The sequence below is a fragment of the Rhinichthys klamathensis genome, unplaced genomic scaffold (assembly GCF_029890125.1).
Source record: "Rhinichthys klamathensis goyatoka isolate OS25496 unplaced genomic scaffold, OSU_Roscu_1.1 h1tg000243l_1, whole genome shotgun sequence".
In the NCBI taxonomy this organism is placed as follows: Eukaryota; Metazoa; Chordata; class Actinopteri; order Cypriniformes; family Leuciscidae; genus Rhinichthys; species Rhinichthys klamathensis.
This window is the reverse complement of record NW_026606765.1, coordinates 554,903-569,601: the sequence shown is the minus strand read 5'-3', so window position 1 is coordinate 569,601 and position 14,699 is coordinate 554,903. Positions and strand designations below refer to the sequence as shown.

Sequence of the window (14,699 nt, the reverse complement as noted above, 5' to 3'; positions counted from 1 at the left end):
ATTTTACTGCCGAATGCACTGACAAGCTAAAACTATTTATGATAAACTAAAATGTAAAATAATTGGTAATACTTGTAATATTTGTAATTACACATTTATATGAAGTTGCAATTAAGACGATTTCAAGTAACACTTTATTTTACAGTGTCATTGTTATACATGTTACATGTATTTACTATAGTAATAACTATAAATTATGCATAATTACATACAATTAAACCAGACGTTCATCCTAACCCTATAGTAAGTACATGTAGTTAATTATTATTACTCCGTACTTAAATGTATAATTACATAAATGTAATACTGACACCTTAAAATAAAGTTTAACTCAATTTTAAATATATTAACTTTAAATGGAATATTGAATAACACACTATAGTTCGTTATAATCAAGTATGTGCTTTAATATGTATTTTAAACAATGATTTAAAAGTGCACGTAAGAGTGCTAATAAATATAGTAATTGAAAAGCACTCTAATTACTCTAAAGTGGCTTTTTATTTTATTATTGTTATATTTTCTATTTTCTGCCATATTTTTTTTAAAAGTACACTACAAGCGCACATTCAATACAATTAAGTGCACTTCTTTTCCACAAGGGTAAGATTCTTCAAAACTCGTTTTGTGGACAAAAACAACACGAGTTTGAGAGTGAGTAAATGTTCATTTTCGGCTGAACTATTCCTTTAAGAATACGAAGAAACATTCAGAAATTCCATAATCATGTCCATGGGACACAAAAAAAAAAAAAAAAAAAAAAAACTCAGTGCATTTCACAACCTGGTTAATTGAAGATTTCCTTTCATTTATATGTCAAAGGCAGAGATGAAAATAACCCAAGCGCACACCCAAGAAACCTTGACAGAGTAGCATTTTCCTCGGCAGCAGGTAGTTGGTTTGATATTTCAATATTTCATTCAGAGCTTTCGATTTAATTGCCGAGTGAAATACATTTACAAGTCTAATATTACATTGACACCAACCTTCAAATGTATCATTTAGTTTACATTATATACTGTAGATACAGTACATTTAGTATACATTATTATGTACTGTGAAATGACATTTGTAACGCACCTTCCTAACCTGAGCTAGATCTCTGACTGAGACGGGAGGTAATGATTCTCTGAGAATGAGCAGGAAATAAATTCACCAGTACAATGGTATAACATCAGCCATCATGGTTTGCAACGGAAACAGACATTTTTGCTCTCTATTTGCACAAATGTTAAGGCTGAATAACGTAAACTTATGATTTTATGTTCTTATAAAAATCAATCATGGTCATTTGAGCAACTCATAAAAATGTAATCACTAATAGCTGCACTACTAAGTACACTTGGACATAAAAAAAAGTGTATATTTTCCCCTAAAGACATCAAATAAGTGAACATTCATGAACAATATAACTTCCTAACTCTTTTCTACTGTTCCCAAAGATTGAATCCAGACTTTTACCTCAACATCAGCAAGAATGCAAGTGCGTATATACTGTACGTTCAAATGATCCACCTAATATACAGGACAGTTGTTATAGGACATTCAGCGAAGATAAACACAGGTGCAGTTTGAATACTTTCAGGTTCTTATTCACGACTAGAGTACTTCCTGTATTGAGACAATGGCTTTGAGACCCTGAATGTATTATAATAAACAAGAAATCTCCGTAGAGGCCTGCGTTTTCATTTCAAGAAGTGAGGTACTCATGATAGCGCATTGCTAACGTAAAATGCTAACGTTATGTTCTGTAGTACTTTCGCAAACCTTTCAGTTTAATATTATGCAGCCAAGTCTCTACAAAGTAGGTCAAATGCCCTCAGTAGTGTCCACGTGAATGCAGTTTAAGCATATTATCTGGGTTAGAGCAACCGGAAGACTTATGATACATACTGTACAGAGAAGAGAGACACAAACAGCCATGACTGATACCTATGGCGTCAAGTTTACTGGCAGTTCTTACAGTGTAATGCATTCCGGAGATTTCTGTAAACAAGGATAGTTGAGATGAAGGCATGAGGGTTGTTTTCCCTCACAAACATGAGTGAGAAGACGAAGGTAAAGACGGCAGGTTGAAGTTTTGCAAGTCATTTACACTACTGAATTGTCAGTCCATGCTAATATTAGCATCCTTGTGTAGTGGTTACAATATGTGGATGAACCACCTTAAAAAGTTGTTAAAATCACATTTGCATCAACATTTAACCCCCTTGACCAGGGTTAGGCAAGTTCGGTCCTAGAGAGCCGCTGTCCTGCAAAGATTGGCTCCAACACTGAAAAAACCCTATCCTGCCTATAGCCTTAGTAATCCTGAAGACATTGATTAGCTTGTTCAGGTGTGTTTGATTAGGGTTGGAACTAAATTCTGCAGGACAGCGGCTCTCTAGGACCGAACTTGCCTACCCCTGCCCTAGACCATATAACTATGACAAAGTATTTACCTCATTTGAATGACATGTCCATCATAAACTTGCCTGTTGAGATGTTTTCCTGTGTTTTCCTGTTGAGTGTGTCGAGTACAGTAATGCCTCGGCGTGCACAGAAGGTTGCTGGTGGGTGGCTTTCCTTTGAAAAAAGGCAAATATTCCTTGTAAAACTGGTATACATGATGTCCTGATCAATCTTTGGAAAAGCTTCAGACCATAGGCAAAGGTTGAAGATTCTTCACCTCAGCGCAAGCCCAAGAGCCAAATCCATCAGAGTAGAAGGTACAAAAAGGTACATTTCAAAATGGCCTGTGAAGCATCATAATGCACAACATTGTGATGGACACAATAAAGTATTAAAGTAAAGAAGGGAGAATAATGTTCCTTTTTCTGTTCTCTCTAATGTAGGATAATGTTTGTCAAACCGCTCCGAAGCGGGATTCAAACCTGCGTCTCCAGCATGGGAGGCCGGCACGCTAACAAGAATGCTAAAGACTGCAGTCTCCAGTGTGCCTCTTGAGGCCAGGGGAGTGAGGTTTACTCGCACAGCTCTTACTACCTGGCCTCTGTTAATCAACTTCCTAAACCTCACTCCCTTCCGGGTCACGGCACCAATATTACTGGTCCAAGTCAACCCGCTCCGAGCGGGATTCGAACCTGCGTCTCCGGCATGGGACGCCTCTCGCGGCCAGGGGAGTGAGGTTTACTCGCACAGCTCTTTCTACCTGGCCTCTGTTAATCAACTTCCTAAACCTCACTCCCTTCCGGGTCACGGCACCAATATTACTGGTCCAACTCAACCCGCTCCGAGCGGGATTCGAACCTGCGTCTCCGGCATGGGACGCCTCTCGCGGCCAGGGGAGTGAGGTTTACTCGCACAGCTCTTACTACCTGGCCTCTGTTAATCAACTTCCTAAACCTCACTCACACCCGGGTCACGGCACCAATATAACTGGTCCAACTCAACCCGCTCCGAGCGGGATTCGAACCTGCGTCTCTGGCATGGGAGGCCTCTCGCGGCCAGGGGAGTGAGGTTTACTTGCACAGCTCTAACTAGCTTGCCTTCGTTACATTTGTTCAAGTAACAACTTTAAAAAATGCGTATGACAAACTTTTTTGTGGAACACAAAATCTTTTTGAAAAGAAGAAATTCTGATGAATGTGCTGTTCGCTCTTTTCCATGCAATTACAACGAATGGGGACCGATGCTTTCAAGCTTAAAAAAAAAAATCACACAAAACACCATAAAAATGGATCAAAAGTGATCTATACAACTTGTGCCATACATTCCAGGTCTACTAAAGTCACACGACTGTAAGAACCGAACAAAATCTTATTGGTCGGAATTCACTGAAAATCTTGACATCTTTCCTTGGTCTTTGGGCTGTTTGTGAGAAAAATAGCAATGTCCAATTGGTGAATGAACTGTTCCTTTGAGTATGAATGAATTGGTTTTTAATTAATTGGGTGATCCAGTTTGTAATAAACAGTTTGATGTGCTTTTCCCGTACAACAACATAACTCGCTGCGCAACTACTGTACCATAGTACGATGCATCTTTGGAGAAATCAACCTGCTTGTTATGACTGTTTCCCCAAACCGTAGTAACTTTGTCGCAAACCTGTTGTTCAAACCACATTGGTTCAACAATAAAGAGCAGTTGTTTATGATGTCCCTCAGGTGCTGGAGTAATAACTTCTACTAATTAACCGGTCAAAGATTATTTATTGTCAGATTATTGCTGTAAATAACGAACACGGTGTCTAAGGACTACTTTTGTTCTCCATTGTTTTGCTTTATTTCCAGATGCATGATTCAATTGTGGGTTTTCTCTTACCTCACTTCGCGGAGTACTAGAGCACATGAGCATTCTTTAAAAACGCCGCTTTCATTCTCTTGACAAATTACAAGATGTAGAATGAAACTGGAATATGTATGGAATAAAAGGTATAGAATGTACTGCATGTTGCTTGCTTATTGTGCTCAAGAGCACAATAAGACCACATGTCAAATTAACAAGAAACTATGCTGCTAACCACAGGTTGAGAGATGTTGTGCCAACCACACAGCTTTGCGATGCTGTTTGCAAATGTTCGTTGGGACTATGGTTTCGGAAAACAGAAACGTTGAATTTTGTTGGTAACAACAGAACTTGAGACCATAATTGGCTAGCAATGCTTTTGGGAAAAGTACCACTGATTGATTATTTCATGAATAGGACTGATTTTGACATTGACATTGCATGAAAACGAGCAACAATGGCACTTTTATGTTCCACATTGAAGTCAGTCATGCAGGTTTGGAATGAGTAAATAATGACAAAATAATGGGTGAACTATCCCTTCACTAAAACTTGCCTTCAACTATTTTGTTCAGTAATGCTCAAACTCAAACCTTGATCACTGTTTTAAAGCCTATCAATATTCAGTAAGAGCAACTTACAACGAATACAGTAACGAGTAAGTTGAGACGTGATGAAACAGAAAACACACTGGGTGTAAGAGGTGTGGAAGCATCTCCTGTTCCATCCAATCAGAAACCACACGATGAGAAATATAAGTTAAAGATACAAAAAAGGAACAAAACAGAGTGTCAAAGATAGCGGCGGAGAATTGGACACTCATCTAGGGAAGGGCTGTTGTCGGGAGGGTGAAGAAGGACCAGAGGCTGGTCGATGAAGAGGCGACTGGGTGGGAGACATTCGAGGGCTCAACTCGCCCGTTTGAAGACGCCACATGAGCTCTTCGTTGGTGCGACTCAGTCGCTTCTTCTCGTTGCTCTCTTTCTCAACGTACACCTGCAGGTTGGCGTTTTCCTCTGACAGTTGCCTGGTAGAATAGAGGAAACAACTCATGAGAATTCTTCTGTAGCTTTAGGCCACGTACACACTGTAAAGTTTCAGGAGTGACAACCGCATTTAAATACAAGAGTGTGTCTCCTAAATTATCGTTCTGTGTTTGTACGGAACACGACTCAAAATTGTGATGATTGACAGCATGGTAGCCATAGCGACGTTCTGGCATCTTGTGTGTTTGGTATCCGTTAAGTAATATTACAGCAACCAAATATTCGTTATGTTCTTAAATTTGAACTAAACCACCGTCGACAGAGGCGTTGTGTTTTTTGGGTTTGTTGTCTTCTCATAAAGTGATCAAGTTTATGGAGTTATTAAAAGTTGGGAAGGTGCGGGTCACAATATTTTGGGTCTTATTTTCAATATTAAGTATTTGTACTTACGGAACTTTAGTTTATTATGGGCTTGTTCTTGTTCACTGTTTTTTGTAATAAGATCTGGCGAGATAAGCTCGTAACTCTTTCCCTGTGGTTTTCTTGCTCTTGCGCACACATACAGAAGAGACACACATCTCTGATACACGTTTAACAGCTGACCATTATTTGAAAGTTGAGCAGCGAGATCATTGGCTACTAATACAGCAGAAACCAACCAGCTGTGCCTTATAGAGAGTGATGTGATGACTTGCGAGCAGATTGAGTTAAGGACCTCTTAGCATGCGCAGTCTAGAATTTTATGACAGAATTTTGTATTTGATTTACTTCCTACTCAGTACCTTTAATGGTATAAACTAGAAATGTTTTATAAAGACCTGGACGTTGCGACGTTGCGGTCAATCCTGTCTTTTAGGTCTTCATTTTGCTGCTGCAACACCTGAATACGCTCCTCCAACAGAACGTTCTTCTGGGCCTGTGCAAAAACATGACAAACACACTAAATCACTGAAAAACTGTGACATTTCTACTTTGAAAGGAGAACTTAGTGATTTATTCCTTATTATGTAAATTTCAAATGAGATGGAAACTCCAGTCATATCAGAGGATTATGGTCATAATTATATGGGGGGGTATCAACAACGTATCTTGTTAAAGGTGCAGAGCGATTGTTGCTTGGGCACTTTCCCATTGAATGGCAATACATTTCTATCTGGATAATCTATGTGTCTCAACTGGTTGCCCGTTGATGGCAACATTGCCCAAAAAGTTGCCCTGTGTATCATTACCTTATGGGCCCTATTTTAACGATCTGAAACGCAAGTATCAAGCGTAAAGCGCAAGTAACTTTGTGGGCGGGTCTTGGGCGCTGTTGCTATTTTACCGGCGGGATAAATGACTCTTGCGCCCGACGCAAGTTTAAAAGGGGTTGGTCTGAAGTAGCTTCATTATTCATAGGTGTGGTTTGGGCGTAACGTGAAATAAATAAATCAGAGCGCCATCCAATATACCCTTTAAGAGCAGGTGCGCATGTTGCATGGCAGATTGTTATTATTATGGCGGATTTACCAGGCGCGCGCAAGGGAATTTTTTTTTTTTTCTGGTTCTTGACGGACAAACTAATTTTTCAGACGTCCTTATATATGTGTCTTGCCACTATTGGGCAAACAGGTCTCATCCGTCATTACTACAATTAGCCTGAAAAATTTGGGTAAATGTGTAAGCTAGATTTATTTTAGGCCTACATTTTTTTACATCTTCATCGACACCACAATGATTTCCCTCATGTGTTAATATTTTTCCTAGTTATAAGTATGATTTGCCAAAATAAAAACTGCTGCATCTGTGTTGATGAGAGAATCAAATAGTCCCTCCAGTTTTTCACGATTCTGCGATCGCTGAATACAACGCAAAATCAACAAAATGTCGCATTTTTTTGCGATCCTGCATAATTCCTAATTTAACCGCAAAATAATCACAAAAATTCAAAAAAAGACCTCACAAAACATTAAATTATAATAACCCAATTGAAATATCTCTAGTTAAAGTTTCAATGCATGTTTATGTGGGTACAGATGTTGCGCACGCGTGATGTCTGTGAGCGGTCTGTCAGAAACATGGCGAAAGAAAAAGCGTCTCTCCTGTCCTCTCAGCGCCCAGGTTTTCATTGGGCAGTACGGCAAACTTATTAACGCGTTTAACATGATTGAATAACATAACAAAAAGTATGATATGCTCGATGGTACTAAAAATAATTATTAAAAGCACAGTATACCGTGAAAGAGAACTAATTTCAGCCAGTCGAGTAACAGTCTGTCTCTGACTGCATGTGTGTGTGTGAGACTGACTGAATGACTGACTGCGTGTCACCGCCTGTCGGCCTAGTTAGAATATTGAATTCTCTTTATAGCCCTTGAACAAATACACATAGCTACAATTACTTCAAAATATTCATCTTGGCAAGTATTTACGTAAAACAATCAGTAATAACTGATTGGGACGTTTGTCATTACTGTAGTAGGTCTTAAAGTGACAGTAACCTAATGTACCTGCTGTTGTCAGTGTTGTTAATGTTAATCAAGCAACAACAATAGGCTACAGCACAATAAAAAAAAAAAAAAGAATTTCATTAGACCAAATAAACAAGATTTATGCATTTTGTTTGTGATTTGTGTCATGTATGACTATTGTGCATCTGACATAATACTATTATGGTAAATGTGATGTCCTAATTATAAAATATAAAAATCGCAAATTTTTCACAAATTTCTGGAAATTACCACCACAAAATCAGTCATTTTGATCGCAAAAATCAAAAAAAAAAATTCGTGAAATCCTGGAGGGACTGATCAAAGTGTATGCGCGTTGTGCACCCGTTACATTATGGCCAAGTATGAACAACGCGCAACGCGCCACTGACTTTAGACTAGGTTTTTTCTGGTCAGTGGCGGAATTGTTTTCTGGAACTGCAAAATAGCCCTAGGGAATGTTTGCGCCGAAACACGCCTCCGTTTTGCGCCGCCCCGCCCAGGGAGCGCAAGTTCATTTCCTAGTTTACCGACGTGCGACTGTGGAGGGAAAAGCCTGCTTTGCGTGGGTGCAAGATAGGGCCCTTAGTGTTATTGGACACTTTTTTTGGGTGACAAATACATCTGCATATAGGGCATTTCTTATGGCCTTTGTAAAACCTTTGTTTTTGCCTGATACCACATCCACACTGAAAGGTGTCAGTATAAGTTTAAAAACTATCGTAAAACTTAAGTACAACTTTAAAGACCCCCTGAAACCTGTCCTATGTTGACCGATTCCTTTTTGAAATAAAAGTGGGGGTGGGACATATGGAAGAGGTGCACTGGGTCCAAAATCGAAAACTTCCCTACAATATAGTATGCAAAAAAACAGTACACCAAAAGAGTAGTATGTCCGAATACATAGTATTTGAAAAACAGAAGGCGAAAATCCCCGGATGACCTACTACTTCCGCTGAGATTCTGAAGTGTGCATTCGATGAACACTTTCCTATCCAGTGAGGCCACTGGGAGAGGATTTATGAATGGCAGTGAAGTGACATTATAAAATGGGTGTAATTCTCATTTTATAGAGCATTTGATTGGACAGAAATCTGTGTAGTGCAACATGAGTCAATACTTTTGCTCTATTTTCCTATAAAAAAGACTTGCTAAAACTAAACTTTTGTTAATGAGTACAGGGAATAAAAGTCACAAAACATCTAATTTCATGGAGATTTGACTAATTAAAGCTATCTCTTTCTCCATTGTAACTCACCATTTTTTCCAGCTCTGAAATTTTGAGCTCCTGTTGATGAATCTGCTGGTTCTTCATCTCCAGAACCTCTTTAAGACTCTTCAGGTCCTCCTCAATATGCTGATATGGAGCAAGAGCATCCTGTACAAACACAAATTCAAATTACTGCATATCTGAATCACATAGGCACATAGGTTCTTCTATAGGGGCTTTTGCACTGGGTAGTTATAGGAACTCAGTTAGAGGATATAGCCACCAGGAAGGTCCCCCGAGGATTAAATTTTCCCCTAGGGCCATTTTCCTGGTTGCATTTACACCGCCAGTAGGAACTCTGAAGTGACATAAATTAAAGCACAGCATTCAACAGCTGGAGGATGAAGGACGGTGTGAGCGGAGCAGTGTTTTTGTTGTTTCATGGGTTTCGTGATAACGGAGATGGAATGTATACGTATAAAGAGCAAAAAGGAGGGCTAAGAGACTAAATATCCTACGGCAACTTGCAGCGCTACATTTCAAGGCAGAGAAAACTACACAACGCCACAGACAAAGGTGACAGGTAAATGCTGATAACATTCACTTTCTCTATGTTTATGTATCATCGCTGTTTTCCATGTTTGTAGAGTAATGCTGCCTTCACGTGCTATTGGAAATTTCCTACTTCCCACGAAGTCGTGTTTTGAAGCTCGTCGCATTCAAGTGCTTTGTTTTCCGAAAGAACAGGAATCATGGAGGTTTATTCTTGCCTATTTATTGGGGAAATCTTCTTGAAGCCAAAAAGATATTTAGCATCCCATTCATTGACAACGCTATCTATAGTCGGCTTACTGAATATTCTGGAATTGCCTTCAAATACTATTTTAGCTGTGTATAAAACATACAATACGCTTCAAATGATTTATTTATATACGTATGTAAATATGCACTACTTTCACGACAAGACGGCGTAGCTGTTGTGGAAAAAAACTACTGAAGAATTGTCACAGCAGAAATCGTTCTCCTCTCGTTTTAAGTTTATGACACGCCCAACTCAGGAACTTGGGAATCAAAATTATCCCCAAGCTTCCCAGTGGTACATACGACTTGAGAGGGGTGTTCAGATCCAATTTTTAACTAGACATCTTGTGTTTACGATATGTGTCTTTACATGGCCTTTTAAAAATTGCGGGTTTTGGTGTTTCGTATGGCATGCGTTCGGCCAATTAAAGTACACTTACACTTCCTGGGTTAGACCCTACTCTGAAGTAAGAGCTAATTTAATTCCTCCATAAGGTGCTCCTTTAACTTAAGTCATTCCCAGTTCCTGCGGTGCGAACACGACAAAAAGCAGGTTCTTCCACCAATAGTTATAGGAACTATGAAAACGAAACGTCCCTCCAATGCAAAAGCCCCTTATGGGATCGTTAAAAAAAAAAAAAAAAAAAAAACTTTTGAAACCTTTATTTTTAAGAGTATAGAGAAGGAAAGAAAGTTAACAAGTGTCCAGTATGCAAACTCCTCCAATACTGTTTAAAACGCATCCCTGGATGTCCAGAGTGAGCCGAGGTGTAATCTAGATAAAGGATGGTGACCAAAAAATGTAAATTCTGCAATCATTCACCCTCATTCCAGATCTTTCTTTTGTAGAACACAGAGGACACTTTTTTTCTTTATTTTACAGTCCTGTTTCACATGTACATACTATATACTTATTGTAGTAATTACAATAACTGGGTAATAACTATGTACTAGTCCTGAACCTAACCTTAACCCATGTAGTTACCTTATATTACTCAGTACTTTCTTGGTAAGTACACTGTAAATACATTAAAAATGCACGTACTGTAAAATAGAGGGCAACCAAAAAACACACAAAAAGCATTTCCTGGGGATGACCTTTTGTCTAAATACCACTGGCCACACACAAATCAAAAGAGAACATCAAGGACAGTACCACTATCTGCTCATCCGTGCTTCTGCGCAGTGCTTCTTCAAAACGCTTGGCTCGGTCTCGCAGAGTGCGGTTCTGAAATGTCAACGTGTCCACCTGATCCTAAACACAGCACAGAAACACACCCCTTTACACGTGTCCTCATAAAAAAGGGGGGACACTGTACAACACATGTTGGCATTCAGAGCGAGGACATACAGTACCTGCAGTGACAGCCTGAGTTTCTCAAATTCCTCTTCCATTGACCTCTTTTGCTGCTCGTGTGCCATCCTCAGGTCTAAAAAGAAACAGCCAGTTAATTTTAGTAAGAACACATTGATGAAGAAGAAGAATGAACACAGAGTTTGGATTCAACAGTCTGTAGTGATGTTGTTAAGCAGAAGTTACCAGAGCTCTGTTAGTGGGCCAAGCCTATTTGCTATTATAGACCTTTTAGCCCAAATAACGCTGTCTAAGAAGGCAGCTCACTAGGTTTTTAGACGCAGTCGCTTTGATTTCTGATTTCTATGATGGATGTGTCTGTCAGCAGGACTCACTCTTGATGGTTCTGGTGTGTTCTTCCTGTAAAGTGGCCAGTGTGGCACCATGAGTCGCTTCCATCTCCACCATGGCCGTCTCATGGTTTTCACTCATCTCCTCGATCTAACAACAAAAACGGCTGCGTTTAAAAAGGTGCTCTGGAATATTGGATTCTGATAGTCCATAGTAAATTCACATAGTATGTCAACTTGTGTGCCAAACTTGAATTCAAAGAGGGAAATATCTTTGCCAACAGAACTAGTTTAAACTAGTTCACGTATACTTTGGGTTACTTTTCAGACTAGATACACATGCAGCAACCACCTTCCAGGCTTTCGTAATCCTCGCTGAGCCTTCACACCATGCAGTCCTTTGTGTTTAGTGCTTAAATAAAAGCCTCTTCAAGGTGTGTCGATGATTATCTCAGTCTTTACACCCTGTTACTCCCTCATCTCATCTCACCTGTTCCTGGTGCTGGGAGCGTAGCTGCTCCAGGTGACTGTTCTGCTGTTGCCGGAGTCGCTGAATCTCAGAGTTGTGCTCCTCCACCAGTCTCTCCTGTAGGGCCTTGAGCTCCTGCTGTTTCTCCTCTTGGAGTGCTTTCAGCTCCCGCTCAAAACTCTGCTCCAGCTGAGCCTTCTCACCCTGCAGACGCTCCCATCGCTGAACACTGACCACTGGAGAGACCCAAAATAGTTTGTTATGGGCAGTGAAAAGGACACACTTAACTTTGAGAAAATGATTGTTAGTAGCTATAAACCAACATTCGGTGTCAAAATTGAAGATTGAGTGACAGATTTAAATAAGCAAAATTTTCAGCCATGTTACTTTCAATCTTGGTACCTATTCTGGTGAAGAAAATGAATAATATATGAGCCGTTTTATTTTCTATTAATGAAATATGGGGTTTGCACATTTTGACAACCCTGTTACCAAAGTTTGAGATTTACCAAAAATATATATTTTTAATCATAACATATAAAAAAACCTGATTGGTGTGCTCTTGCAATACTATAGCAATCAATATTAAATGATCAACATTTATAAAACATGAAATAAGTATACCAGAATAAGTACCAAGGTTCAAAGACACAGGACAATTTTGACACCAAATGTTAGTTTGCATCAGTGTTATTTTAGTAATATTGAAATATTTTGAATGAGATTTATGTTTAAAATCTTGGTAATTTTACTGTTTTTCTTTGTCAGAAAAACTTTGTACATTTATATCTTTAAAAAAATCACTACATAGTTTTGTATTCATTTTTATTTGTTTACTTTTAGTTTTGTTTAGTTTATCAAGAAGAACTAAATAAGAATGGCAAATGTTGCCTAAGCAATTAGCTGTAAAAAGTTTTTTTTCTTTTTTTTTTAGTTCAAATTAATTTAACTTAAAGTAGTGAATTGTTTTCAGTTGTAAGAATAAACCTGGTTTGTAGCTACTGATAAACTTACATTTCCCATAAGTTAAAGAAAACATATTTGTTTGAATAACTTGAATAACAGGTTTGAAGCTTGACGAATGCAGTCAACACATCAATATTTGTAAAAACTGATCAATGGAAAGACACACTGTTGACAGAGACCAAGTCATGTTTCTCAATTTTAAGGAATAACATATTTTTCATAATAAGGGGAAATCATGCTGTAACAGGGTTCATTGCAAAATAACAGATAGATTTAAAAATGTTACTCTAATGAACTAAATATATGATTTTATATGAGATATTTGATGCGTTTAAAACTAGCTGCTTTTCATGCTAGTTTAATTCTGCCCTACAAAGGCAAAAGACCTTAACTCGCTAGAGTGTGGAACTGAGAAAAATGACTTTAAAGATTTTTAGTTGTCCCGCCAAATTAATTATAGGTAGGACACTGGAAATCTTGCAATTAGATGTTTTAGTAATGAAAATGATCTACATAAAAAAAATCTTGAGCTCAAACTTGACCACTATTTTAATAGCACGTTTGTCGATGGAGCGGGTTCAGACCGCACTAAATGTTCTGACCGCGTTTGTTTCCAAAACAAAGCCAAAGAGCGGTAACTGGCGTTTCGGTGTTCTGCCTTGGTTTCTCATGCGCTTTTGGAAGTTACTGTTAAGACAACCCATTATTTTCTCGGAAAAAAAAAAACAACGGAATTGACTCAAGATACTTATCCACATGATAAAGGAGGTCTTGAATAAGCCAAAAATATCAATAACTCATTTTTGACCAAAAACAAAGTTACGGTCTTTTGCCTTTGCACGGTAGAATTGTATATTACAAAATGGTTAACGTACCAAATTTAAACCTTTATAACCAAAATAAAATGGAATTGTGCCAATAAAGCTTCAAAGTGTACCATATTAGTAGAATATGATACTCAGTGATTTATTAAGAAGTGTTCTTGCTTCACTTCAAAATGATGTGGGGCGAGTCGTGTGCCAAATGAAATATGAGGGAAAGAGAAAAAATGTGCAATCTGAGAAGGTCAGTTTGGTTTTTATTTCTTGAGTGGCTGACCTCATTCTAACATTTGTGAGTATGCTGCTGTTGTGTGTGATGTCCAGAGAAGACTTACCCACTTCATCCCTGATCCTGGCTAACTGCAGGGATAACTCCCTCTCCTTCACGACAGCGCTCGCGCTCTGGAAAACACACACAGAGAGATACACAAGTGTGTTACGAATTGCTCCACACAGAATCTGCAAGCTCACATGAGTGTAGGGGAAAATTATGCAGTGGAACTGATGTAAAAAGTGTTCAACAGTGCTTACCACAGTAAATGTGTTTTCAAACGTTATTTTTTTTTTGTTATAAATAAACATGAGGGATGAATCTGCAAAAGTGTGAAGAACTCTATGCAGCTCAATTTTAACCAAATAAAACATACCAGCCAAAATACCACTTTAAAAATTACCTAATTATGCTTTTTCTACATTTTCAACTTCCTTTAGTGTGTAATGTTGCTGTTTGAGCATGAAACAGGTCTGCAAAGTTGCAAAGGCTCTATATCAGTGTTTCTGAACTCCCTGAAACGCCTCCATTGTAGTCTTGAGTTTTGACTATTCCTCATTTAAATAATTCACGCTCAAGGAACACGCAAAATAAATGGACGAGACCTGGTCGAGTTTGTTAGTAGTGTGTTGAAACTTAATATGGTTATAGTAAGGGGCAGGACATTTCCCAACACACTTGAAGCAGTTGACCAATCACAAACACACTGGCCCGGCCGACCAATCAGAGCATATTGCACTTTTCAGAGGGAGGAGCTTCATAGCAACAGGAACTAAACAGGGGTGTGTTTCCCAAAAGTATAGTCAGCCAACTATTCCATCATTACCAACAAAGTT

General features: G+C 38.7%; 1 protein-coding gene across 1 annotated transcript in view; it reads right to left on the bottom strand.

The window, feature by feature from the left end:
- Positions 1 to 4,514: 4,514 nt before the first annotated feature.
- Positions 4,515 to 14,699, bottom strand: part of mtus2b (microtubule associated tumor suppressor candidate 2b) — a 41,892-nt gene continuing 31,707 nt past the window's right edge. The window contains exons 8-15 of the mRNA XM_056265994.1: positions 13,928 to 13,994; positions 11,827 to 12,041; positions 11,382 to 11,487; positions 11,049 to 11,122; positions 10,849 to 10,947; positions 8,940 to 9,059; positions 6,032 to 6,129; positions 4,515 to 5,254 (exon numbers count right to left, since the gene is read on the bottom strand). Of these exons, the coding sequence (XP_056121969.1) occupies positions 5,047 to 5,254; positions 6,032 to 6,129; positions 8,940 to 9,059; positions 10,849 to 10,947; positions 11,049 to 11,122; positions 11,382 to 11,487; positions 11,827 to 12,041; positions 13,928 to 13,994 (987 nt within the window). The 3' untranslated portion in view covers positions 4,515 to 5,046. The remainder of the gene's footprint in view (positions 5,255 to 6,031; positions 6,130 to 8,939; positions 9,060 to 10,848; positions 10,948 to 11,048; positions 11,123 to 11,381; positions 11,488 to 11,826; positions 12,042 to 13,927; positions 13,995 to 14,699) is intronic.